General features: G+C 42.0%; 1 protein-coding gene across 8 annotated transcripts in view; it reads right to left on the reverse strand.

The window, feature by feature from the left end:
- Positions 1–27614, reverse strand: part of Fam193a (family with sequence similarity 193 member A) — a 123610-nt gene that overhangs the window by 20014 nt on the left and 75982 nt on the right. For all 8 annotated transcript variants that reach the window (XM_076546978.1, XM_076546977.1, XM_076546976.1 and 5 more), the window contains 8 exons: positions 24839–24916; positions 23905–24020; positions 23548–23790; positions 20627–20780; positions 20323–20502; positions 15339–15590; positions 2361–2559; positions 1180–1470 (listed from right to left, as the gene is read on the reverse strand). In XM_076546978.1, coding sequence (XP_076403093.1) covers positions 1180–1470; positions 2361–2559; positions 15339–15590; positions 20323–20502; positions 20627–20780; positions 23548–23790; positions 23905–24020; positions 24839–24916 — 1513 coding nt within the window. The remainder of the gene's footprint in view (positions 1–1179; positions 1471–2360; positions 2560–15338; positions 15591–20322; positions 20503–20626; positions 20781–23547; positions 23791–23904; positions 24021–24838; positions 24917–27614) is intronic.

The following is a 27614-nucleotide window of genomic DNA, read 5'->3' on the forward strand; positions in this document are numbered from 1 at the left end:
CTGGCCAACATACTCTAGTGTATGCACGTGCCCAACACCCCCATGCACGCACAAAGGGCTGGTGTGCAGGCTATCTATTTAGCATAGTATGAGCCTTGGAAGGCTGAAGCAAGAGTATTGCTGTGGGTTTGAGGCTGGCCTAACTTAACGTAGAGAGAGCCTGTTTCACCTCTCACCTCCCCAAAACAAAAGAAGCACTCCTTTTTGATGCTTGGCGTCAATTATCAACTTGACAGAATCTGAAATTATCTAGGAGATGGGCGAATGAGCATACCAGTGGAGGACTATTCTCATTATTTTAATTGGTGTGGGAAGACCTATCTTAATTGTGAGTGAACTGTTTCCTGGACAGATGAATCTGAACTATATATTCTGAAGACACTGAACTGAACATGTGCATGCATTCATTGCTCTCAGCTTCCTGATTATGGATGCAATATGACCAGCTGCTTCAAACTCCAGATGCCTTGATTTCCCTGGCAGGATAGATATAACCCCTTCTTTCTTGGGTTGCTTTTTTCAGGATATTTTGCCACAAGAGGAAAAGAAACAAAAATACTCCCTGATTAGGCTGGCCTATATTATCTAATGGACTGCTGGCTGCAGCAGAGTAACTTTGTTTCTACTCTATGCTATAAAGAGGAGTTTTTTAACCTTAGGAGCCACTCTGAAAATTCCTAGGGAGTCCTGACTTTGAGTGCCAAGTCTCTTTCTTTTTCATGTCCTTCAGTAAGGAGGACAATCATGATTCTTTCTGATGCTCAAATGGTCTCAACTTTGGTTGATGAGGTACAAACCAGCTCCCATGTCCTCAGACATTTACCCCAAGTCTCTAGAACCATTTCTTTGCTTTTAGGTCCCTTCTAGTGGTCAATAAGTGATTAGTGTGAGTGCTAGCAGGCTAATCTTGTTGGCTTGCACAAGTCTTTTGCTCAGTAGTAGCTGTGCTCAGAAAACAATGATCTATGCCCATCACAGAAGACAGGCTGGAGGCAAGACACGGAGCTCAGCAACCCAAGGGTATTTTGAATGACAGCTAAAATTTCAACCAGAATCCACAGGGCATGTTCTTGTGCAGTAGTACCTTAAGGCGTTTCATTTCCACCTCTAGAAAGGCAAAACAGTAACAAGATGAGTGGTGTAAGAAGTGAGAAGCTGACAGGCTCTCAGGGTCCTTACCTATGGAAGGTGGTCTTCTGGATGACACTTTGAACTGACTGCTGCTAGACTGCACTGTGGTGGCCGTGCATGACACAGAGGATGTGGCTGAGGAGGTGGCCATGGCGACTGTGTTTGCCATGGCAACTTCATTTGCTTCCATAAAAGCATCTTGGAAATTGTATAAACACTTCTTTTTTGCAGCATTTTTCTTCTCTTTGATATCCGAAACTGTAGGAGCTTCATTGCTGGGTGGAGGTGGAAGGGCTTCAGGTCTTGTTTCTGAGAGCACTGGCCCTAATATATCACTCCCTTTGGAGAAGAATGGGAAAATTAAGGCTTCTAAAAGAAATAGCACTTAGCAAAAAACCCTAAAGAACATGTTGACACTGGGGCCACTACTGAAGCCAGGACTCCTCTGGAATGATGCTTTTATTCTATGGAATGTTTACTGAGCACCTATTATGTGCCAATTCCTGTGCTAGGTGTTTTCCAGTATCACTGAATGCCTTGAAACCAGTTCTTGAGGTTGGGAATGTTATTTCCATCCTAAAGATGAAGAAACTGAGGCTCAGAAAGGCTAAGCAACTTGCCTAAGGTCACACAGCTAGAAATTCCTTCAAACATAAATCAGGGTGTCAGGACTAGCTTCTGTTCTGAGCACATTCAAGGTTGGGTGTGGAGTGACCAGGGGCTCTGGCCATCTGAAGACAGAGAGGTGTAGGTACCAGCCCCTCCCAGGTGACCCTGGACCTAAGCCTGAAGTAACAGTTGAGCCTCAGCAACTGAGGCAGCTGGGGAGAAGGTGCTTGTTAGAGGGGAGAGAACCCTTTAGGGTCAATACAGAAAGCAGCAAATAGGAGCTTGAGTCACAGCATTCAAGTGGATGTGTCACTATCTTCCTGCCCTCATGCACTGAACTGATGTCTGGTGCTCACCATTATTTGAGAACTACAGGCCAGACACAGACCCTGGAAACTAGATCTTCTGTGGCTAGGCAGCACAATGTGGCTCACTGTGCTCGCAGGTAGCATGGAACCAGTGTTAGCTTTGTTAATCAATGCAGTGGACCCATGAGTGCAGATGTGGAAGGGTGGATGGGATGCCAGGTCCCAGGGCCTCCCGCTGGGGAATGTGATGATGACCATCTTAAGTGTCTCAGGGTATTTAAAACCTTAAGAAAGTTTTAATGAATTCCTTACCAGAAATTGTATCTGGCAAGAAAGTGCCAGGATTCCAGTTCTTATCATTCATCACTTCTGATCCCCAAAGACTTATAAATTTAGAACTATTCCACTCTGGAGTGTTCCCAAAACAGCTCGGGTAAATATGGTCTTGAAGAGATGCATTGAATGCCTGAGGCTTATTTGTGTGACTCTGAACAGGTGCTGGCGGTAAAGCCTACAAAAAAAAAGTTCTAATCACATATCAAAATTAATATTCTGTATACCTGTGTAGTTCAACTACAAACAGACAAATTGTGACTGAAACCTTGAGGGCTATACTTCCCACAAGCCAATGTCCATGGGGAGTACATCTCACAAATGCTGGAGTGGAGGTTTACTTAGGAAGGCTACACATGTAGGTCAATCTTTAACCCAAAGGTTCTTGATGTCTTCAGATAAATCAGCCACTTCTAACATTCCTGTCTAGTCACACTTTAAATGTGGTTCATACACATAAGAACTGTTCTGTGGATTAAGTCTCCTTAGAGGTACTGATCAACACTGTCAAATAAAGTAAGTTTGGAAGCAATGATAACATTGGTAAGGTTCTTAACTCTCAACTCTTAGAGCTGTGCCAAGAGCAACACAGATCTGAAGAGCTAGAGGGATTTTGGTTGGGCTCTGAAACTGGGGTGCTGACTTATTCCCATTTCCAGGGAGAAAGTCATTCCAATCTCATCAGCACACTGGCCTCAGGCCCTGAGAGGCCAGGGAAAGGGAATGGGATATAGTCAGTGAGCCATTCAGCAATGTATATTTCCTGAATGCCAAGTTGCTGGCAGCTCCCTGTACATACCTGGGTGCCCTAGGGCTCTCCCTGCTTGATACCTAAGAAAGTCCTGGGAGGGCTGTGCCATTCACACAGCTGCATTGCCATTTGGGCCTCCTACCAGTCCTTTTCCTCACGGCAGCCCAAGTGATCTCTATTTAGAATGTTGAGGTAGCATTCTGCTACTTTTCAGATACAAACCAAAGTTCTTCCATGGCCCATGACATCCTAGGGAAATAAACACCCCCTCCTCCTGCTCAGCAAGCCTGGGCACACAGACGTTCCTTTCTAGTCTCCACCTCTCCAAACTCTCTTCTAGTCTCACCTGTGTCCAAGCTCTGAAACCTCTTCATGTACACTCACTCCCAAGCCTCAAGCCCAGATGCCACTGTCCCAGAAAAGCTGCCACTTTTCTGCTTTGGCTACTCAAGACCCAACCCAGTACCAAGGCAAGCCTCCCACACTTAACACCTTGGGATCTGGCCTCCGCTTCCTCCTTCACCTGCCACAGCAGAATTCAAGACTGACTTGTAGCCTGATATTCTAATTCTGCCATCTTCTAAATTACAAGTACTTCATGAAAAGATGAGCCCTGTACTCCAGCCCTGGACAATGCTGGGCATAACTGTGTTCCTTTGGTAGAGTCAAGTATTGCTGAGATGAGTGAGTGGACCATGCTCTGGGCAAATCACAGACCTGGCATTAGGATGATCCCATTCTTTGTGATGCATAAATGAATAGTGGATTCTGTAGATTCCAGTTTGAGGGCTTCAAGGGAATTCCCAATTGCAGGTGATGGTCAGATGGAGGAAGGAAGGGGGATAGAGTTTGGGGATGGCCCATTAGATGTGGACAGTAGAGGCTCCATCAGAAGTAACTGATTACTGTCCTGAAGAGGCAAGGGAGCCCTAAGAGTGTCAAGCCAGGCGAGGACAATCTGGTCAGTTTATTAGAAAGGACAGCTGTGGCCAGACAGTGATGATTAGCAAGGCAAGGATATGCTAAAGCTACTGGTTAGGTGATGAGAAATGATGACACAATGGGGTGAAAATGGGGAGGAAAAAAGGGGTCTGTGAGTGAACCTGGAAGTCATCCCTGGCTCTGTTGTGAGGGCATGGTCAATGAGAGGTAAACAGAAACTGGGCAAAAATCTCAGCCTCCCTTTTAGTAGCTGTGTGACCTCAGGCATATCACTCAATCTTTTGTGCTTTAGTTTTCTCATCTGAAATCTGGAAATCCTACCCCAGCAAAGGTTTTGGTAAGTGAGTACTGTGCCCTGCCTGCAGGAAGCATTGGTGAGGGCAAAGATGAACTCCTAGTACTTACTAAGACTATGCCAAATCCCATCAGTTAGACCCACTCTAACATGAAAAAGTTGGACAGTGACTCTACCCAGTCCACTGGCACAATGCAGAACATCCTCTAACCTGGAGGGCTCTGGGAAACTGGCAGAGGGGGGACAGACAAGTAGAGCCAATGTTCAGAGGTCAAAAGTATTGTAGACAGGGGTAACAGGCCTAGATGGACCATTTAAAAGCAAGCGCCTAAACAAGGTGTTCTGGCAAGGGAACCCACAGGGAGAAAAAAGCAAGGAAAATAATGATACTCCATTTTAACAGACACTTTGTTCCACAAAGTAATAAAAAAGCTAAGAGGTATCTTGCTTGAGACCTGCTGATAAAGAACAAGTAATTTGGGAACCTTTGGTTAAGGAGCAGAAATACCTGCTAGCACACTTCAGCCTTCTTGCTAGCCAGGGTGTGGGGTGAGATATGAGCAGATGCACCTCCAGGGATCTTAGGTAATTAAGAGCTTCCTGAGACTCTTCTTGGACACAGCTGTGCACTATCTGGCTTCCTCTCTGGTCCCTCACCTCAACAATATTCATGTTTAGACCCTTGTTCATTCTGCCCAGGACCCTCTACTCTGTAATGACCTTGCACTCCACTCAGATCCGCTCTCCAGTGTTACCTTCCTACCTTATGTCTATCCACAAGTTACCAGAAGAATGACAAAGTGTCCTTTCTGTTGTGGCTAAGGAGATGGAACCAAGAATCTTGTGCATACTAGGCAAGTATCACCAGGCTTGCCACAGGATTTGTTATTTTTTTTTAAATATTTATTATGTATAGCATTCTATCTGCATGTATGCCTGCACACCACAAGAGAGCATGCGATCTCATTACAGATGGTTGTGAGCCACCATATGGTTGCTTGTAACTGAAATCAGGACCTCTGGAAGAGCAGCCAGTGCTCTTAATCTCTGAGCCATCTCTCCAGCCCTGGATTTGTTATTTTATTCTGACCATGTTTTTGCCTTCTCTTGTGAAAACACTGACCAGGGTGTTTCTAAACTGCAGCAGAGGGCCTGGCACATACTGGGTGTTCAATAAATGATTGCTGAGCACAGCTGAGTTCAGGGGAGTAAGGGGCCCAACGGCCATGCTCTTACATAATTTACTTGCACATTTCTTCAGAAGCCCAGCTACTTAAAGAAGAAGCCCAAGTATAAAGACTGAAGGCAAAAGTGAGGGGATAGGTAACACAAAAGTTGTATTTTTTCAATGTTTTTATACATGATGCCTGCTATGCTTAACAGCATAGATGTTCTTTCTGAAAAAAGCAGCTGTTTGCTAAGTGGACTACTTGTGGGCTCTGCTTTGTAAGTACACCAGTGATTAACTAGTGAAGTCAGACTCTTCATACAAATTCACAAAGCTTCAATTAACAGAAAATTTGAATTGTTTCCCACTTTATGACAGAAATAACTCATAAAAAAGAAAATTCTTTGCTGTAAGTAAAAACTCTGACAAGAATGCAAATAAGTACACCTTCATAAAGCTGCAATCATTTAGGAGTGGGTGATCCAGTCTGTGTTCCCTACCCACACCAGCCCAGACACCAAGACCAAAGGATGGCATGCCAAGACATCACAATATGGGACCATTAACTGAAGAAACTTCCACTTTACAGTCAGACCAACAGGAATTGCAGCCAATGAGAAAGTTAACACAAATACTCCTCATTTCTTTCTTTTCGGGGGGTGGGGAGTGGGGTTTCAGTACCTCCCAGGGATAGTAAACAGGCAATGGTCTTTGTACTAGAGGCTATAGAAGTATATGCACTACCTCTTACAGAAAAAACATCCAACATCACCACAAAATCCCCTAGCATGAACTCTTTTCCACACTACATATCCCTACAATGCCTAATCTGACTTGGAAGGAAAAGAACTACAATGAGTATCTCAGAAACCAGGCAAACATGGAAACAATAAAGTATATTTCCATCACTGAAAGAAAATCCCACACACTTAGAACTGTACACTCAGTAAATTAAAAAGTGAAGAAGAAATAACAAACTTCTTCAAATGCGTAAGGAACGCACTTATGGTAGACTGGCCCTGCCTGAAACTGAATGACTTTCTTCAGACAGAAAGGAAATTATACAGGTCAGAGGGCTGGGTCCACATGTACAAAGATCATGAATAGATGCAACATAAAATGTTTTTTCATATTCCTAAATTATCTAAAAGACAACTGCTATCTTCATGTGAAAGCAACCGTCTGGGAGATCAACTTATGGTCAGGGAATGTACCCAATACTATATGGGAAAGGTGGAGAAAGAAGACAGCATTTTCCTGAAGCCACTTAGGCCATGTGCAGGGCTTGCCAATGCAGTCTGAATGGGAACTTAGGTAAGGCACGCCGTGAAGTTCAGAGCAACAGCAAGACAACTAAAATGTAAGTATCACTGATATATCATAAAGTATTTAAAAGTATAAAATATAGTTAAGTAAAAGTCTTTAAAAATGAATATAAAACAGCTACACAGTTGATAATAATCCAAATAGATCCCCCCAAAATCATTCTTATCACTGTTATATTCCATAAAAATAGAGAAAAATATGATATGAAAAACAGAAGCATAAGGTATAAGAAACTCAAATATACCTATCTAAGACACCCATTTCTATTATTTTGAATTATGTGTTGGGGGGGTGGGTGTGAGTATGTGCATGGAAATGAAGATAGCCACATAGACCAGAGGCATCAGATCCCCCTGAAGCTGGAGTTACAGGTTGTGAGCTGCCCGACCTAAGTGCTGTGAACTGAACTTGGGTCCTTTGGAAAACAGCACACACTCTTTTAACTCTGAGCCATCAGTCCAGCCACAGAAACCTACTTTAAATGCCCTGGTAAGTTAAAAGTAAAGAGATGGGTCTGTCAAGATGGCTCAGTAGATAAAGGTGGTTACTGCTAAGCTTGATGACCTGAATTTTGATTTTTGGGACCCCATATGACTTCCACACGTGCCATGACACTATTCCCCTACCCACCCAGTAAATAAATGTTCAAGAAAAATTGAGTGAATGAGTTAGAAAAAGATACAGAGAGAAATCAAGAGTGAAGGAGGAAATTTACATTATAGCAACAACATATGCTTCTATTAAAAGAAAAAGAGCTAGGCATATTTGAAAGACATAAGAAAGAAAACTTTGAATTTGTAACACATCTAAACAAGAAAGCCCTTGTCCAAATAATCATCATCATAATAATTAGGGTGGGAATAAATGAAATAGAGAAAAATAAACTAAATCAAAAGATCAGGGACTAGAGAGATGGCTCAGTGGTTAAGAGTGCATACACACACACACTCAAACACACACCCTCTCATGAAAAATAAGCCTTTGAAAGTTGGTTGTGAGCTACCTAATATTGGTGCTACAAACCAAACTCGGGTCCTCTGGAAAAGCAGCCAGCACTACTGAACCATCTTACAATCCCAAATAAAGAAAGAAAGGAAAAGGAAAGGAAAGACAGATAGACATAAAGATAGATAGATGGATGATAGGAGATCAATCTTTGAAAAGGCAAAACTGACTTTTTTACTAAGACAGACTAATTTTAAAAAAAACTCACATGACCTCAGTGTCAGTGGAAACATAGTTACTGACACAGAATTATAGATAGAGTAAGTACATGGCTAGAGAAAGGACTCATGTGCAGTACTTACCTAGCACGCAGGCATTAGGCCCTAGGGTCAACCCTCAAGAGCTAGATATATTTCTAACATTACTATTCTATATAGTATCAGTGACTAGTGCCAGAGTACTTAGGTGGGGAAAGGAAGAAAGTAATTTTTTAGATGATACAATACAAAACTCTAAAAATTTCAGATGCAAACAAAACCAAAAATGGTTACACCTAATAAATGAATTCAGCCCCACCCTAAGATAGAAGGTCAACATTAAACATAAACTCTTGGGAGGAGCGAAAGTTGCAGAAAAGATCCAGCTGATCAATAATATGCTGGACAAAGTCAATGAGATGATCATTGGTGGTGGAATGGCTTTTACCTTCCTGAAGGTGCTCAACAACATGGAGATTGGAACTTCTCTGTATGATGAAGAAGGAGCCAAGATTGTCAAAGATCTCATGTCCAAAGCTGAGAAGAATGGTGTGAAGATTACCTTGCCTGCTGACTTTGTCACTGCTGACAAATTTGATGAGAATGCCAAGACTGGCCAAGCTACTGTGGCCTCGGGTATACCTGCTGGCTGGGTGGGCTTGGACTGTGGTACTGAGAGCAGCAAGAAATATGCTGAGGCCGTGGCTCGAGCTAAGCAGATTGTTTGCAATGGACCTGTTGGGGTATTTGAATGGGAAGCTTTTGCCAGGGGAACCAAGTCCCTCATGGATGAGGTGGTAAAAGCCACTTCTAGGGGTTGCATCACTATCATAGGTGGTGGAGACATTGCCACTTGCTGTGCCAAATGGGATACGGAGGATAAAGTAGCCACGTGAGCACTGGGGGTGGTGCCAGTCTCGAGCTCCTGGAAGGTAAAGTCCTTCCTGGGGTGGATGCTCTCAGCAATGTTTAGTATTTTCCTGCCTTTTGGTTCCTGTGCACAGCCCCTAAGTCAACTTAGTGTGTTTTCTGCATCTCCATTTGGTGTTAGCGCAAGATTCAGCTAGCGGCCGAGATGCAGCACCAGGAACACTTAAACAGTTGCACAGCATCTCAGCTCGTCTTTACTGCATCAGGATTTGTCTACATTCTTCAAGATCCCATTTAAGTTCCTTAGTGACTAAACCATTGTGCATTCTAGAGTGCATCTATTTATATTCTGCTGTAAAAGAAAGTGAGCTGTAAAAGCTTAGCTCTCTTTGAGTAGTCTCTGGTTAGCTTTGTCACCGTTCATGACTAGGCATGGAAATGAGATGAAATTCCAGCTGTAGGTTTGGAGAAGTTGATGATGATTAATAAAGATGTCCACCAGGGGAAAAAAAACATCAGCAGGGCGGTGGTGGCAGCGCACACCTTTAATCCCAGCACTCGAGAGGCAGAGGCAGGCGGATCTCTGTGATTTCGAGGCCCACCTGGGCTACAGAGTGAGTTCCAGGAAAGGCACAAAGCTACAGAGAAACCCTGTCTCGAAAAACAAAAAAACAACAACAATCAACTGCAATTTTATGTGCCAAAAATAATAAATCAGAAAATAGCATAAAAAGAAGAGAATATTTATGAATTAACCAAAGTGAGAGGACACACAAGTCAAGATTACTGCCAGCAGGTCCTATTAACGTGTGTCTTCTACACATTTAATGCAATCTGTCACAATGCCAATGATGTTTTTTGCAAAGTGGGAAAAAATTGTCTTAAATATCATATATAATCTTAAAGAGTCCATAATTGTGGTGGTTTGAATAAGAATGGCTCCCACAGGCTCATAAATTTGAATGCTTAGTCACTAGGCACTATTTGAATGGATTGAGTGTGGTCTTGTTGGAGGAAAAAATGTCACTGGGGGTGGGCTCCAAGGTTTCAAAAGTTCATGCTAAGCACAGTGTCTCTCTTGACTCTGCTTGAGGATCAGCTCTAAACATCTGCTCCAGTGCCATGCATGCTGCCATACTCCCTGCCCTGATGATAATAGACTGACCTTCTGGAACTGTAAGCAAGCCCCCAATTAAATGCTTGCCTTGGCCATGGTGTCTCTTCATGGCAATGTTAACAGTGACTAAGACAATAATCCAAACCATCCTGAAAGAAAACAAAGCTGGAGACTTGTATAAAACACTTTGCAAAGCTCATCATTAGCCTATGGCACTGGCTGTCAAAACAGACAAGCAGGACAATGGCACAGAAAGGAAGAAGGCCAGGAGCATATAACCCCACACAACCTGCTCAGCAGGAAGATACAAAGTTAAGTGTCACCCTACCTCACAGCTATCAGATGGCTACTCTCAAAATAAATAAAACAACAGGCATTGGTAAGGATGCTGAAAAAGAATTCTTGTGCACCATAGACAGGTAAGCCTACAAAGTGGCACAGTCTAGGTGGAAAACAGTATGGCAGTATAGGTATCAAACAATACAACAATTATAGTATATTCTCAGAAGAATCAAACACAGTCTTAAAGAAATACTCGTTCATGCATACTCAGAAATATTTGTCCCAATACAAAAAGTAAAAACAAACAGGAAGCGTGGGATATGTATACAATGAAATTATCACTCAAGGAAGGAAATTCTGTAATACATTATGATGTGATGAACCTTAAGGATATCAAACTAAGTGAAATAAGCCACTCAGGAAAACAGGATTACTGCATCATTCATTTAATGAAGGACTTGGGAGTAGTCAGCCATAGAAACAGACAGCAGAATGGTGGTTCCCAAGGGGAGAGGCGGGGAAGAAGTTAATGCTTCATAAGTAAAAAGGCTCCAACTTTACAAGATGAATAGTTACAACCACAGATGGAAGCGAAAGTTGCATGATGTTAGGAATGCATCTGATTCCATTGACTGAAGCTTTACAGGTAGTTAGGAGGGTAGATTTTATGCTATGCATATTTTACCACCAGAAAGAAAAAGAGATGGAGGAAAACATTAAACAAAAAAGTGGAGGCACTGTGCTAGTCTCAAAGAGAATAGATTTCAGATCAAGTAAAAGCACCAAAATTAAAACCAAGTCATACATGTGCCTTTAACAAACAAGTCTGTAAGTATGTGAATCAAAGATAGAGAAAACTGCAAAGAGAAAAGAACCTTCTACTATAGTTAGGAGTCTTCAATCCCTTTTATTAAAAATGGACAATCAGGGCTAGAGAGATGGCTCAGAGGTTAAGAGCACTGACTGCTCTTCCAGAGGTCCTGGGTTCAATTCCCAGCACCCACATGGTGGCTCACAACCATCTGTAATGAGATCTGGCACCCTCTTCTGTATACATAATAAATAAATAAATCTTTTTTTTTTTTTTTAAAGGACAATCAAGCAGGCCGAAAATCAGGGAGGATAAAAGGAACAGAAGCAAACGGATACAGTACCTTCTACAGATTACCCAATGCAGAACACATAATCTTCTCTAGCTCATGAGGAACATTCCCCTCTTGGTTGTTTGAGATCGGGTAGTCCTGGCTGTCCTAAACCTCACTATGTAGACGAGGCTGGCCTCAAATTCACAGAGGTTGTCCTGCCTCTGCTGATATTAAAGGTGTGAGCCACCCACACCCAGCAAATATTCACTTCTGAGCCACATACACACTTATAAATTCAAAAGTGGGACTGTTCTTCCAGGGAAGAACAGTTCAATTCCCAGCACCCACATGGCAGCTCACCACTGTCTCTAACTCCAGTTGCAGGGGATCTGACACCTCCACACAGACATATATGCCGGCGAAACACCAATGCACATAAAATAAAAAAATTAATTAAAAATAAATAAATAAATTCAAGAGCAGCGACCAGGCCTGGAAGGTGTAGTTCAGTGCCTCTAGACCCCAATGCAATTTTATCTATATCTATCGATCTACCTATCTACCTACCTACCTATCTATCTATCTATGTATCTATCTATGTATCTTTTTTTGTGGTACTGGCAATTGAACTAGGACCTTGTGCAGCTAGGCAAGAGCTCTATATTTTATTTTCTCTAATATTTCACTGTAGTATTTTTCTTGTCATTTATTTTAACTTTTATATAACATACCTATCTTAACAAATAGATGTATCACTGGTATAGAAAGCAATAATTTTTTAAATCTCAAGGAAATTACATCTTCATAGTATTCATCCTCAACATTTTATGTACAAAATATTTACCCACAATGGCTAGAGTGTAAATTAAAACAAAAATAACAATTATTTCATTAAATCTTACATGCAACAATTATGACTCCACCACAGCAGAAACTCCAAACAAAGCAGCCAAGGACAGAGACACAGGCTGGCCCAAGAGTCTCAGTGTGTGTGTGTGTGGTTGTCCTCCACACACAGAACCTATCCTTTGATTCTTGGTTATATTGAGATACCACACTTAGCACTTCTGAGAAACAACCAAGGGACCTGAAGACAAGCCTATGCCATTATAAAATAGCTTGTCTTGTTTCTAGAAGGTGCTTCTGTGGGGCTGTTAATATACTGTGTACTTAAATAGTCATAGCCAGAACATTCAAGTCTGCCTAACTCAAATGATACAAACCAATTCTGCAAGGCCTGGTAAGAGAAAATACAAGCTTGTTTAGAGAAACCAATGTTTTTACAGCAGATATACATGAAGTATTTCATCAACTGCACATACTTACCCCCTCCATACTGAGCTACCACTGAATTATAGCCACAAGCCTATCAACAGCATCTTATTTTCCATAATAAAAAGGCCTTCAACAGATGTATTTAAAATGTATCAGTGTGGGGCTGGAGAAATGGCTAAGTGGTTAAGAACACTGGCCGCTCTTCCAGAGGACCCTGGTTTTAAATCCCAGCACCCACATGGCAGCTCCCAGCTGTCTGTAACTCCAGTTCCAGAGGATCCAGCACCACTCTTCTGGTCTCTGCAGGCACCAGAGACACATGTAGGCAAAACACACATAAAATAAAATAAATTAAAAAAATAAATAAAATGTAATAGTGTGTAATCACGACCAAGAAGCAATGTGGCTGAAATGCAGCTTAATTATAATTTTTAAAGTTTTATGACCATCACTATGTGTGCCTAGACCTCTGTATTTGCCTTCCTACACACGAATTTTTTGCATTACTATGGCCTTAAGTTTAACAGGGTCAAAGGAATGGGTATCAGATATAGAAATGGTACTAAAAAATGTTTTTCTTCTTTTATCCTTGTACAGGAGACCTCTAACTTCCTTAAAAAAAGGCCAGAGTCAGCAGCTGGAGAGATGGCACGGGTCCTGCTTCAGTTCTAAACACCTGCATAGTGGTTCATAACCATCTATAACCTCTAGTTCAAGGGATTCAATGCCCTCTTCTAATCTCCATGGACATTAGGCACACACAGACATGTGTGCAGGCAAAACATTCATACAAAAAAGAAAAATAAATCTTTTAAAAGGTAGGTATGCTGGAGAGATGGCTCAGTGGTTAAGTGCACTGGCTGCTCTTCCAGAAGATCTGGGTTTGAGTCCCAGAAACCACACATCCTGGCTCACAAACATCCATAAACTCCAGTTCTAAAGGATTCAATAACTTCTGGCCTCCATGGCACACAGGTGGGACACAGACATACTTGCAGGCAAAACATTCATATACTATCTGTAACTCTAGTTGCAGGGGATCTGACACCCTCTTCTGGTCTCAATGGGTACTGCATGCATATGGTGTATACACACACACACAAACACACACACACACACACACACACACACACACACACACACACACACACACACACTAAGGGGGAAGGGGAAAGCCAAAGTGAGGAAGAAAACCAGTAAACAGCTGAGGAATTCCCAGTGGACTTGGGGAACAATTAATTTATTAGGATAAAAAAAAACCTAATTCATCAATACTTTCAATAAATAAAAAATACACAATGGACATTCTTTAAATCTTTTTTTTTTTTTCAGAATTAGGTTAAAACTCTATTTAGAAAAATAGGAAGTGAACAGCACCTTATACACCAAGTGGAAAAGAGGGTATAAGCACAAACCCCACAAACATTACCTGGCTTTGATGACATACTTGAAAATGGTTTGGAAACATTTGCTAATAAAGATACCATGTATCAAAATGGGTAATACCAAGTCTAACAAAACACAAGCATGGGTTTGGATAGCTTCTGAGTACTTACTAAAAATAAACTTGAACCTTATTCTTCTGTAAGTATGGTATTAATCTACTACCTGTGCCCCTCCCCAACAAACACTTAGGAAACCCATTTACTGGCCACACATACCATACCATAGAGTGACCCCAGAAGACCAAGCGCTTTCCATGTCATGGTCTCCTTTTCTGTCCCACTTGAGAATCACTGTGCTAAATAAACTAATACAGTTGGGGAGAATTATATTTTTGTTTGATTAGTGCCAACTTGGATTCATCACATAACATAACTAACATAATAACTAACGTAACAAAATCTCTTTGGTGAGTCAAAAAGGCAAATGCAAAGCAGCTCAAGAGGCAAAGCAGCCTAAGGAGTGAATTAGCTGGAGATGGTGCACATCTACAATCCTAGCACTAGGGATGTAGAGGCAGGAGGATCACTGCATGTTCAAGGATAGCCTGGTCTACATAGATTTTAGGCCAATTTCTCTAAATTTATCCTCCAAGTCTAAGACATTAGGTATATACATGGGGTTCTTTGAGGAGAAACTAAAATCCTGAGCACTTTCTAGACTTTCACTGCTTTTACTAGGTATGCTCTTTGCAGGCTGGGTTTTGAGGAACCTCCTCTCTGCCCCACAGCTATATTTCCGTAGCCTCAGATAATAGGATTTCTCTTTGTTGCACACTGGGCTTTTCTTTAGGCTTGCATATTTGACAAGGCCCTAGTTTTCAAGCTAAGGATGCCCAGAAAACATCAGAGGATTCAAGCTATTTTCAACTCATTTTATCTATTATGTTAAGGCAAGAGTCAGGCCATGAGTAGAAAAATGGACTCTTGTCAAGTATCCTGAGTTCAACCTATTAGCACTATTATCTGAAAACTCTTCAATTCTAGTGACTAAATCATGATTTTTGTTTCCCTACACACTGTAAAGATTCAACATTACAAAACTTCAGAAACTACAGCCAAAGCAAAATGTCCGCAGCACCATAGAATCAGGAGGAGATGCTGCTCTGTACAAGGGTCAGCATACCCACTCCTGTCTGTGGAAGTATATGCTCTTGTCAGAACTCAAGTCATGAGTGACTTCACTTCCTACCCTGGCTTACCTTACTGTGTGTGAAGGGAGGTGCTGTATACAAGGTAGGGTGGATGAGCGGTCGAGGCAGGTGTGGAACAGTGTGCAAGGGTACATGTCCATGGATGTGGGGGTATAGGTGCAGCGCAGGGTGTGTTGGCTTCTCTGGGCTCAGGAACTGATGGCCAGGAGGCAGGGCTCCAGCAGTCATTGCTGATGCTGGTAGCCCAGAAGCTTCTTGTTTACAAACGTGGCATTCACAAGTGTTCGGAGTTTGTTCTGCCTAAAATAACAGAAAAAGAAGTACTTGTTTAATATACAACATAGAATGGCATGAATTAAGTTGCAGTCAGCCAGATACTACAGAGCAAACACAAAGATTCAGGACTCAGCCTGGGCTAACCAGAGCTCTCACAGGGAAAGATACAAATGTCAGAGATAATAAAAAGAAGAATAGAAAGAAGGAAGGCTGCAGAGGGGAGAGCTGAACCTCATTTTCCAGGAGGTTATTTGCAGAGGCAGTAGCCACTGATCAGGGACCCAACTGAGCAGAAACAAGGGACTCCATAAAGATATTAAAAGAATGGAGTTAGGAGGTATTGGGACCAAAGACAAAAGGATCACTGGGTGGGTGGACTCTGCTGGGCTCCTACTGGTCAACCAACAGCTACAATGAAAACTTCTACCATGAACGGGGGACTGGATGCTAGCTGGAGCAGAATGAAGAGAACAGTGATACCTCTTTATCAAAGCAAATGTGAAACTGAAAACAGATGACAAAGATAACACTTCAGGCCAAAGCCAAATACTGGGAAGTCTTTAAGATAGCCAGAACTTCAGGGAAGAACAGGAGGAATCTGGATTTCCTGCCAGGGCCTTTCCTTGTTCTAGCTCTAGTGCAGGGAACAACATGCAGCATGAAGATCAGGGACATATGAATAAGAAGAGCAGCTCAGTGTCCAGCAGAGATGATCCAAAAGAAGTAGATGTTAGGTCTCAAACCTGGGACAAAGAGCTAATTAAGATGCATATTTAACATATCAAAGCAGACCTGGCCACCAGGTTCTCCCAGCATCCCTCAGTCCCTACCAGCCATAAGGTATGGCTGGCATACTCTTCCCCCAATTGCCCTTCTCTATATATAATCCATCCATTTGGTTGCTGGGCCCTTTCGGCTACCTTTTTCTCTCCTGCTTCTCCTCTCTTCCCTCCCCCTTCTCCTCACATGGCCAGGCTCAGGGTCATGGTCATTCTGGACTCTCCCAGATGTCCTGGCCTCTAGCTATGTTCTCCCTCATATCTATAATAAACCTCCATCATACCTAAGAGCAGTAATGTCCTTCCTTTGTTTTTTTTTTCTTTCTGTTCAGTAGACTCAATGGGAATAGACAGGAAAGTGAATGAGACAGAAACACATTGGGAAGACTCTAGAAGCAAGAAAGCTATGCAATACTCCTTAAACTATCCAAAGCTCAGTGGATGACTAGGAGGCCACAGTATATACATAGGCATGATCTCCAAAGGAAGTATACAAAGGAAGAAACCACCAAAGTTTACAGGAGTACACGCTGAGCAAGAGAAATGTTCCCTAATCTACACACAGATGTGTTGGGACACAGAGGAACCTTCAGAGAGATAAGGCAGCAAAGATTGACCCAATAAAGCCAATAGCCAGGCTAAAAACAAAAAGGAGCAGCTGGGCATGGTGGCACATATTTTTAATCCTAGCACTCTTGGAAGGCAGAGGCAGGCAAATCTCTGTGAGTTTGAGGCCAGCCTGGTCTACAGAATATAAGGTTGTTCTACTATCTAAACCATTCAATTTCCACACACACAAAAAAGAGACAAGCCAGAAAAGTACAGTCCCTGGACAGTAGTTCTTGGCCCACACATCAGACTGGCACACAATGGTGTGTTAAGTAGGAATAATAGCTTGTTCAGAGAATTGAGGAAAATGTTAAAACAAAAATTCAACATAAAGAGAGAGAATATTCAATATAAAGAGAAAAAATACATAAATTCTAAAACAGATTGAAGATGATAGAAAAAAGAATCTGAGAATCCCAGTAAGCAAAAGAAATTACCCCTGTGTAAAATGTATGTATCAAAACCTAGCAGAACTGGAAGGACCAAAAAAAAAAAAAAAATCCAATGTCAAAATGCATCTTTCAGTAATTGACAATCTGTATACTGCAATTCTAACCTCCAGGAAGGTGGCATTAGGAGGTGAGATTCTTTGGTGGCTCTACCCCTCAGAAGTCTCCTCATTCTTTCACCCATCTATGGCTACTTATAAAGAAGCACACTGGTGGTTTGAATGAGAGCAGCCCCCATAGGCTCAAAATTTGAGTGCTTGGTCCCCAGCTGGTGGAACTACTGGGGAAGGATTAGGAGTTGTGGCCTTGTTGGAGGAGGTGTGTCACTGGGGGTGGTCTTTGAGGTTTCAAAAACTCAAACCATTCCCAGCTAGCTTTTTCTCTTCTCTCTCACTGTGCCTCATGCTTAGGGATTAAGGTGCAAGCTCTCAGCTACTACTCCAACACCATGCTTGCCTGACTGTTACCATGTCCTCCACCATGATGGTCAAAGGCTCACCCTCTGAACTATACGCTCCAAATAAACTCTTTCTTCTACAAGCTGTCTTGGTCATCAGAAGATAAGTAACTAAGACACACAACTAGCAGACTGGGGGACAGGCCCTAGTGTATTTCAAACTTACCAAAGAGCAATAGTCAATGAGCTGTGGGGGTAGGGATGAACACAGAGACCAATGAACAGAATGGAATGTAGGCCTGAATTTTCAACATGGGAAAATATGAACTTTACAAAACACTTTATACCATAAGATATTTAGTCACCAGGTGGTAGTGGTGCACAGGTTTAATTCTAGCTAGCGCTTGGGAGGCAGAGGCAGGTGGCTCTCTTGAATTCAAGGCCAGCCTGGTCTACAGAGTGAGTTCCAGGGCTACAGAGAGAAACCCTGTCTCAAAACAAAACAAAACAAACAGGAAATATTGAGTCAAACAGATCACATTATCAGTCAGAGATAAAGTTATAAATCTAGAAGAAAACAGCTTTGTTTGAAAAAAAAAAAAAGTAGAATGCATTAAAATAAAAACCTTGGTGGGGCTGGAGAGATGGCTTAGAGGTTAAGAGCCCTGGGTGGGTTCAATTCCTAGCACCCACATGGTGGTTCACAACCATCTGTAATGAGCTCTGGTGCCCTCTTTAAAAACAAAACAAAAACTCTTGTGCTTTATAAACGATACTATAAGAGGCATGGTGAGCACTAGCAAGTGTGAGGAGTTCTAAACTCAGTCTACAACATTAAGTACAGGTAGATAATTCAATAAAATAAAGACACCACAAACCCGAGAAAAGAGTGCAAACTAGAACTTGCACCCAGGACATAAAGAACTCTTGCAACACAGTAATTAAGACAGAAAAGAAACAGCCCTTAAGTAAATAAAAGGTAGCCACAGTGGTTTACTATTTCTCATGTATTAATATCAGCAAAACTTCAAAACTATATTGTGACTCTTTGGGGGGCCCAGTATTCATTGCCAGACCAATTCTATGGATACATCTGCTTATGAACAGGGTGTTGGATATACAAGGTGACTCACTGAGCAGTTTGTAATGGTCAAAAGGGAGAAACAACACAAGTGCTGGCCAATAAGATTAAAAACAAAACAAAAACCCCAGTACTTCCAGCAAGGTCAGTAGGAACAGAGTACTTACCTAGGAGGCCTGAGGCCTTAGTTTCAATCCACAGTACTATAGAGGGTGAGAAAAGGAAGGACTGGGGTGGTAGAGAGCTTCCCTACCATGGGTGAGACCCATGGATTTCTCAGACTTTAGTCAAATTCTAAATTATTTATAGCCAAGTGTGGTGTCACACACCTGTTAATATCAGCATTTGGCAGGTAAAGGCAACATGATCAGGAGTTTAAGGGGAGTCTTAGTTACATAGTATTTGTCTTAAATACACAAAAATCCAAAACAAAGTAAAATACAACAATAGTCACAGAAACAAAAAACCCAAACATAAAAAAGAGGCTGAGGAGATCACTCATCAGTTCATGTACTGCTCTTAACAGACGACCTGAGTTTATTTCCTAACACCCATACCAGTGGTTCACAACTGCCTGTAACTCTAGCTCCATGGGGATCAGGTACTGCTGGCTTTCCTGGTCACCAGCACTCATGTGCACATGCCCACACAAATACATGTAATTAAAAATAATAAAAATAGCCGGGCGATGGTAGTGTATGCCTTTAATCCCAGCACTTGGGAGGCAGAGGCAGATGGATCTTGTGAGTTCAAGGCCACCCTGGGTTACAGAGTGAGCTTCAGGGAAGGCTCCAAAGCTACATAGAGAAACCCTGTCTCAAAAAAACAAAAATTAATTAATTAATTAATTAATTAAATAAAATACAATAATAAAAATAACTCTTAAAAATTTAAGTTACAAAAATGAAGAATATAGAAGCATACTCTTCAAAGACATATTAAGTGAAAAGCAAGGTAGGTAGCCTTTCTTATAAGACAGGAAAGAGTAGATGTCTGCATTTGTATATCAGGAACTAGTCATCTACTGGGCCTAGAGGCTGAAGGTGCACAGGAGATGGGACACGGGAAAAGATGGCAAGATTTCCCAATTTATTCCTTTTGATATCACTTTTATTATTTTAATCACATACTTACAATAAACCTGTTTCTGCAGACAAAACAAAAAAAATAAAACAAAAGAAAGAAAAGAGAAGGAATGAAGAAAGAAAAACAAAAAACATTTCTCCAAGCAGAGTGTTATAAAACTAATGACAATCATAGATCTGAGCAACAGGGAAAAAGATTAAAATATAAGTTGTATATTTTATAAATATGTTTTTTTTTCTCTACAGTTCTAATCTTCAGGAATTGCTGGAATTGGCATAAATTGCTTCTATTTACAGAAAATACACACAAAGGAAGAGACCTTTGGGAAAGCAAAAAACATGAAACATGATTCTACCTGCTGTGTTGGGTAGGATGGAGGTGGAGTGTCCACTTTACTCTCCTCTGTCCTTGGGTTACCATTCCCTAGGGTCTCATCTTCTTTGGGAGCTCCTGGGGGCTCACCACTACTCTCCCCATCAGCATCTTCATCATCAGCTTCTGAAGAACTATGGCTGGTGCTGCTTACCTGAGGGGACTTAAAAGGCAGCATTCGGTTGCTTTAGTTTTCAAAACAATAGTAATGTAAATGAAGTGTAAAGACCACCACATCCTGTATTTACTGACACCCACACCGCCTCATAGAAAAGCCACACCCATACCTCATCTTTCAGGGCCATGTTTTCCCCACCACCATTCAGTTCGCTGTGGATTCCGTTCATGTTGGCCACCACATTGGTATCATCGTAGTTAGTCAACGGATAAATGTCAGCAAACTTAGCTGACAGTGGTGCGACGTCTTCATCATCACTACAACTGAGGCAAGCAGAGACGGTCACCATGAGGCCCTTCGTTTGGGGAGGACAGTGAGGAGCACCCCCCACTGAACACGTCATCTCCTCTAAGGTCATGGGTCTGTTCACGAAGAGTGTTCAGTGTCACTCACACTACTTAACACCTCTTAGTCACCTGAACACAAAGAAAAGCCTGGATGAGTAACATCTGTGACATAGAGAAGGATGGGAAAGAATGTCCCACAGTAGAAATGCTGAGGAGACCAAGATGAATTGGTATTACACTTTTATTTGGCCTTAAAAGACCTGGAGTACAAGTGCCACCCCCAAGTAGACATCATTTTTATGAAAATGTTAAGGTACAATGAGCAACCTCAGGTCTTTGGTGTTTGATTTTACAGTCATCAAATTGTTAGAAAATATCCAGCTGACCAAAATTCACAAGCATAGTTATGTAACATGCTAATTAAGCTAGCTAAACTCAAGTCAGTTATGACAATCAACTTCATCAATGCAATGAGGAAATGACATGTTCACTAACAAAAAAACAGAACTTCAGTAAATCTTCTGGATTTAGCATGTGGAGGTCACTTTAAAATATATGAGAAGAGCTGCTCTGATTGAGGGATAAGAGACAGGCCCACCCCAGTATTAGATAAAACTTGTACCAACCTGTCCTCTATCTTAGCACACAATGATCTCCAAAAGGTAAAAATCCTAACTAAGGACCAGTGGTCTGCCTCCTAAGAAAAGGTTCAGGATTCCCAAGCACATTCTACTCTTTTTTTGTTTGTTTGTTTATTTTGTTTCTGAGACAGGGTCATTCTATATAATCTTGGATATCCTGGAAGGCGTTGAGCTCATAGAGATCCACCTGCCTCTGCCTCATGAATCCTTTCTATTTTCAAAATGAGCAACCTAATACATTGCACCAATACCTGAAGCTCACCAACGGAAGAAAAAAGCACCCACCACTAAGGGAGTGTGTGTCTTGGCCAACACAGCATTCGTGCAGTGTCCACCATTGCCATGGTATACTAATGGGAAAACTGGTTCTGAAATGAAGTGACCAACTCAGCATTGGCACTCATATGACAGCTGGAGGCTTCTCCACCCCAGGAAGACCCAGACTGCACTATACTGCAATGACTGAAATGATGTTGCTGTTTCATCAGTTTACAAAACAGCACCAGGAAAGACAATGCAAGCCAAGAATCACAAGGATTTTCACCACAGAGGTTGATATTTGGAAGACATTAATCACAAGTTGCTAGAGTATTGGAAGACATGAGCTGCCAAGACCAACAGTGGGCAGTTCCAGCTCAGGCAAAAGGCTCCTGCAGCTGATGTTCCACTAATGATCATACACCAGAGCCCACAACTGATGATGGCAATTATGACAGTAAGTCAGACAGTTTGATACATTTGCAATTCCCTAACTTCAATTTTCAATAGATTCACTTGCATGTTAAACTTCCATATGCCTCGGTCAGAAGCTGTATAGTAGCTAGCGGAGAAATCCTCAAATGCCTAAGGTCTGAGAACTTTGTTCAAGGAAGAGTCGACCAGGAACTTCAGCTCAGGCCTCTAGAATTATTTTGTATTTGGGGCTGGGATGAGTGGTACAGCGCTCATCTAGCATATATGAAGCCTTGGGTTCTATCCCCCCAGCTCCATAAAAATTCATTCATGGAGACCTGGAAGACAAGGAAAACTTTGAAGGATGAAAAAATGACAAATCCAAATGAACTGTATGATGAGTATCTCTATTTCAGTTCAAAGAATCTGAGGATCATGTGCAGCCAGATATAGTCAAATGTCCCTCAACATAAGCACCTCGGCAGGGTTAGTGATGGCTTCATGTTCAACTTACTTCACTTAAAAAAAAACAAAAACACATACAGCCCAGTATGGTAGCATATGCCCTTTAATTCCAGCACTGAGGAGGCAGAGGTAGATGGATCTCTGTGAGTTTGGGGCCAGCCTGGTCTACACAGAGAGCTCCAGGACAACCAGAGCTACATAGTAAAACTGTCTCGAAAACAAACAAACAAAAAACAAGAAAGAAAGAAAAGAAATGAAACAGCAGGTGTGGTGGCACATGCTTTTAATCCCAATACTCAAGAGGCAGAGGGAGGTGGATCTCTGAGTTTGAGGCTAGTCTGGTCTACAGAGTGAGTTCTAGGACAGCCTGAATTACTTAGAGAAACCCTATCACCCCCCCCCCAAAAAAAAAAAAACAACAACAACAACCAAACAACCATAAAAATAAAAAGGCAAAAGAAACTATATACATCCATGTGCAAACTAACTTATGAGGCCTCTCTGCAAATGACAGGGTCACAACTGAGTTTACAGCCCCTTGCTAATATGAAATGCACTTCTTAAAATGTAGGAATACAGAAAACACAAACTTTTAATTGCTTGCTAAAGTGATCTGAGTTCTTAGCAAGACATGGAACGAGCATGAACACTGAGCTGACAATGAAGAGGATGAACAGCCACTGTCCACCTCAGGTAGAATGAGAAAATGAGACCAGAACTTCGAGACATTTCCCTGCATACCAACTGGCAATTAGAAATTCACCATATTTTTTTCAGGTAATAAAATAGTATCAGTTTGGGTTTATTGATTTCATGTTTTAACAGGTGCTTAACACACTGCAAGATCCTTTTTTTCTTTTTTATAAAAAGCACTGTAATAATGATCATATTTCTGTAGACTGATGTCTGTATTTCTCATTAAATGGATAAATTTCTGAAACTCTATTATAAAGTCAAGAACTTACAAAGTTGGTGCAGAGCCATTGTCTGTGAGGATGAGTCTGGGATGTTGCTGAATTGTGATGGGAGAGCTGGAACCTGACCCTGAGCTTGCTGATGACACACTAGGTGGGCGCATCTCAGAGAGATAGTCAGGAGCAGAATCCACTTGGAGTGGTAGCTGGTGAATGTGGATGTCATCAGTGACGGGGGGTTCCATGATACCACAAGTGAGGATGTGTGAGAGGCTGCAGTCATCACAAGCACATCTGATCGGGAATTAAGGACAGTTACCAAGAAAGCCAACTCTGAAGGTTGGGTTCAAACCTCTGCTTGTTTCAGTGTGGGCTGAAGGCCAATAATATCCAGACAGCCTAGCTCACCTTCGCCTGTAGTTGCAGTTAGGGCAGTCTGGCATGCTCAACCTAGACGATGACAACATGTGCCTCCTGGTATCTGTGAAGTTGTTCTCGCCAGTAACCACTTTCTTATTAGTTAACTAGAGGAAATAAACAATGGCTTAAATTTGCAAGACACTCCTCCCACTTCATGGACTACATTTCAACTATTACAATATTCATACTCATTTACAATCCAAGAGGCCCACCTTTTGCAAACAGACCAAACAAAACAACAACAACAACAAAAACCCACAGGGCGGTAGCCCTGGAACATGCAGGCAGAGTCAGTCAAATGAAGAGCAAAGCATCAAAACCCCCTTAAGGTTCTGGTCTCCTAGACACATCCCATGTCCATTTTTTGCAGATAACCAAAAGGTAGAACTGCTGCAGGCACCAAGTTTACTCAGTGTGCTCTGGGTGCTCAGCACTTGTCAAACACCAGGAATTGAGACTGGTATATGGAGGAGAAGACTGGACCTGAAAGCTGCCTAGGAAGTAGCCCGAAAACTTAGGAATCTGGATTTCAAAGGGGCAGGTGTGCCAGAACTTAACTAGGCCTATCAGCACACTCAGACAAAAGGGCCTCTGTCTCATCCCATTGATGGGAGCTCAACTTCAATCTGATGCAATTGGCTAACTGGTGTAAAGGGGAAGGGGGAGTTTAGGGAGTATGGGTCCTTTATCATTTCTTACAATTCCCACCGAGATTATTCTTTTCAAGCAAGTATATGGAAGACCAAGAAACAGGTAAATGTAGTCTGTTTATCTGAATGTTAAAATCACTGTATATGACGACTTTAACACTGGAAGAAGCTGTCAATGGTCTTCATTGGTATCCTGTTAACATAGAGTATGCTTAGACATCAAGATGCACTTTTCTGTGCCGTAATTTACAGGTCTCTCCTGTCAACCTTACCTGTTCTTCAATTAATCTCCTTTGCTTAAAAATCTCCCAGTCTTCTGTTAACATGCGCTGTTTGGTTTTCATTGTCATCTAGAAAGGAGATATAAAAATACACAAAAAACCTTAGTAACAACTACACAGAACACTCTCAAGGAAGATTCTTTTATTTTAAAATAAAGATACTTTAAAAAATATATAGACAAGAAAGATTACCTATGAACAAAACAGAAGTGCAATACAAAAGGATGAGCCACCAGCTACTGCATTTCAGCCTCTTGCTTGACACTCATAATACTATCACAAGTACTTTTCTCACATGAAAAACAGAATCTCGGAAGCTTCTCACCTCAGAGAGCAGGATACATTTCCTGTGCAAAGGGAAATAAGTGCTTGCTCTCCAGCACTTGACAGGCCACAAGCCTGGTTGGGGACTCCTGGAGCTGGTCTGCTCCAACCACATACATGACTTTCCTAGTCCTGAGAACACTATCCTTATTATTACCCTTCATCTATGTACAATTCCAACAAAGCAACAACATAAAATAAATTAATTTAAAATTTTAAAATTGAAGTATAAAACAATTCAACTTGAAAATCAGAAGAAAAACAGACTAACCAAGGAAACCTCAAACCACTGCCAACCCACTTAGACACAGTCTCCATTCCAAGAACTAAGCCCAGCTCATACCCCTCTCTCCCAAATACTCAAGAGGAGAGATCAGCAGCAGCAGTTTCTCGTCAATGCTGAGACTGCCAGCAGGACTGTGGGGCCCAAAGCAGACACTAGCTACTGTTGTATGGGTACTGTTGCCAGCTGTCTCCATAGCAAGTTTACTATTCCTGCTACAGAAAGTTCTAAGTGCTGCACATTTAGCTCAAGTATAGAGTGCCTACATCACACTGGATTCCCCTATTGTTGTATCCAGTAGCAAACCCAGATTAGTATAGTGGTGGCCCTTTACAGGAAGCAGGAATCATCCTATGTGGTCTTAGAATCAGCACACCAGGATGGCTGCAACATGTCTTTCCTGTGACATTATATTGTATGCTGAGACACCTGTGAGTTTGGAGCCCTTTTGTGGTTTGTAACCTTAGCTGACTTCAATGATTTTTCCCTGGGGACAGAAGCAAGCTCTGCTATATTTGCTCTCAACACATTGGCACTTTGTGCCTCTCCAGCTCCTCATCCCCTTTTATGTATCATTCACTATGATGACAAGAGTTAGCCAGGCACAGGCTGGCATTTGGTGCTTCAGTTTGGTTCTTTTTCTTTTTTAATAATTTATTATTTTATGTATATGAGTGTTTTGCCAGCATGTATGGCTGTATGCCACATGCATGCCTGGTGCCCACAGAGGCCAGAAGAGTGTGCTGGATTGCCTGGAACTAGAGTTACAGATGCCTGTAGGCTGCCATGTGAGTACTGGCAATCAAACTGAAAAAGCAGCCAGTGCTGTCAACTGCTGAGCCATCTCTCCAGCAGCTGTAGTCTGGTTCTTGACTATCCACACAACGGCCACGCGCTGAAGGCTTGTTCCTTAGCACATAGTAGCATTGGAAGGTGAAGGAACCTTTTAGGAAGTAGCTCCCAGTGGAAGTCAGGTCACTGGGGCTTAACCTTGAAGTACATATTAGGACCCCAGAGCCTTCCTCTCTGCTTCCTGGAGCCCTAAGGACCTTCTCCATCATGACCTCCAGCTATGTACTGTGCCACCATAAAAACACAGCAAAAGTCAAGGGATGTTCCTCTTAAGCTGGTGATTCAAGCCAGGTGTGGTGGGCACAGGGCTGTTAACTAGCACTCAGGAGGCAGAGGCAAGAGGATCACAAGTTTAAGGCTAGCATGAACTATACAGTAAGACCTGTAACAAACAAATGACAAACTTGTATTCTCACAGTGATGGGAAACTGAGCAATGTCTTTTTGCTTCATTGTTTCAGAGTACTAATGACCCAAACCCTCACTGTTTCTCCCTGACTTTGATAACCTCAATAAAGTCAGGTTCTGATGCCATGAATGTTCTCTACAGAGTTTACATTGTACACAGTGCACTGTAGTCTGCTTTTTTAAAACTACGTATTAAAAAAAAACACTTTGGGCTGGAGAGATGGCTCAGCGGTTAAGAGCACTGGCTGTTCTTCCAGAGGACACGAGTTCAATTCCCAGCAACCACATGGTGGCTCACAACCATCTGTAGTGAGATCTGGTGCCCTCTTCTGGCCTGCAGGGATATGTGCAGACAGAACACTGTATACATAATAAATAAATAAATCTTAAAAAAAAAACTTTATGATTTTGTATAAAATAGAAAAGCTCATGTAAAACTAAATATCATTTATGTGATTCTTTCATTATCACGGTAAGAAGCTGACCCTAGAGTGAACTGTCAGGGTACTCTACAGGATCCTAGGAGGAGAATTCTCAGGGAGAAGACAGCCTCCACTCTGGCCCCTCCTACTCCTGGACCCAGATCTCTCTGCTGCCAGAACAGCTGGGCTCAGAAAGCAGACTGCTATGCATACAGGGCTCAGAGGAAGGGCAGTTGCTGGTCCTTTTTCTGTGGTTGCCTCTATGAAACTGGGCAGTCAGCTACCTGTAGGACCAGGACCTGATTCTTGAGGCAATCCATAGGCAGACCCTGCAGTTAATTAACCAGCTATAGTCAGTCCCCCAAATTGCCATCCATTATTCAGCTCAAGAACAGCCTTGTTCCTGGCACAGCTGGAGAGTAAATCTGACTATAAGACCAAACAAAAAGTTAATTTAGGGCTACACCCACTCTAAAGAA

The sequence above is a fragment of the Peromyscus maniculatus genome, chromosome 10 (genome assembly GCF_049852395.1).
Source record: "Peromyscus maniculatus bairdii isolate BWxNUB_F1_BW_parent chromosome 10, HU_Pman_BW_mat_3.1, whole genome shotgun sequence".
Taxonomy (NCBI): domain Eukaryota; kingdom Metazoa; phylum Chordata; class Mammalia; order Rodentia; family Cricetidae; genus Peromyscus; species Peromyscus maniculatus.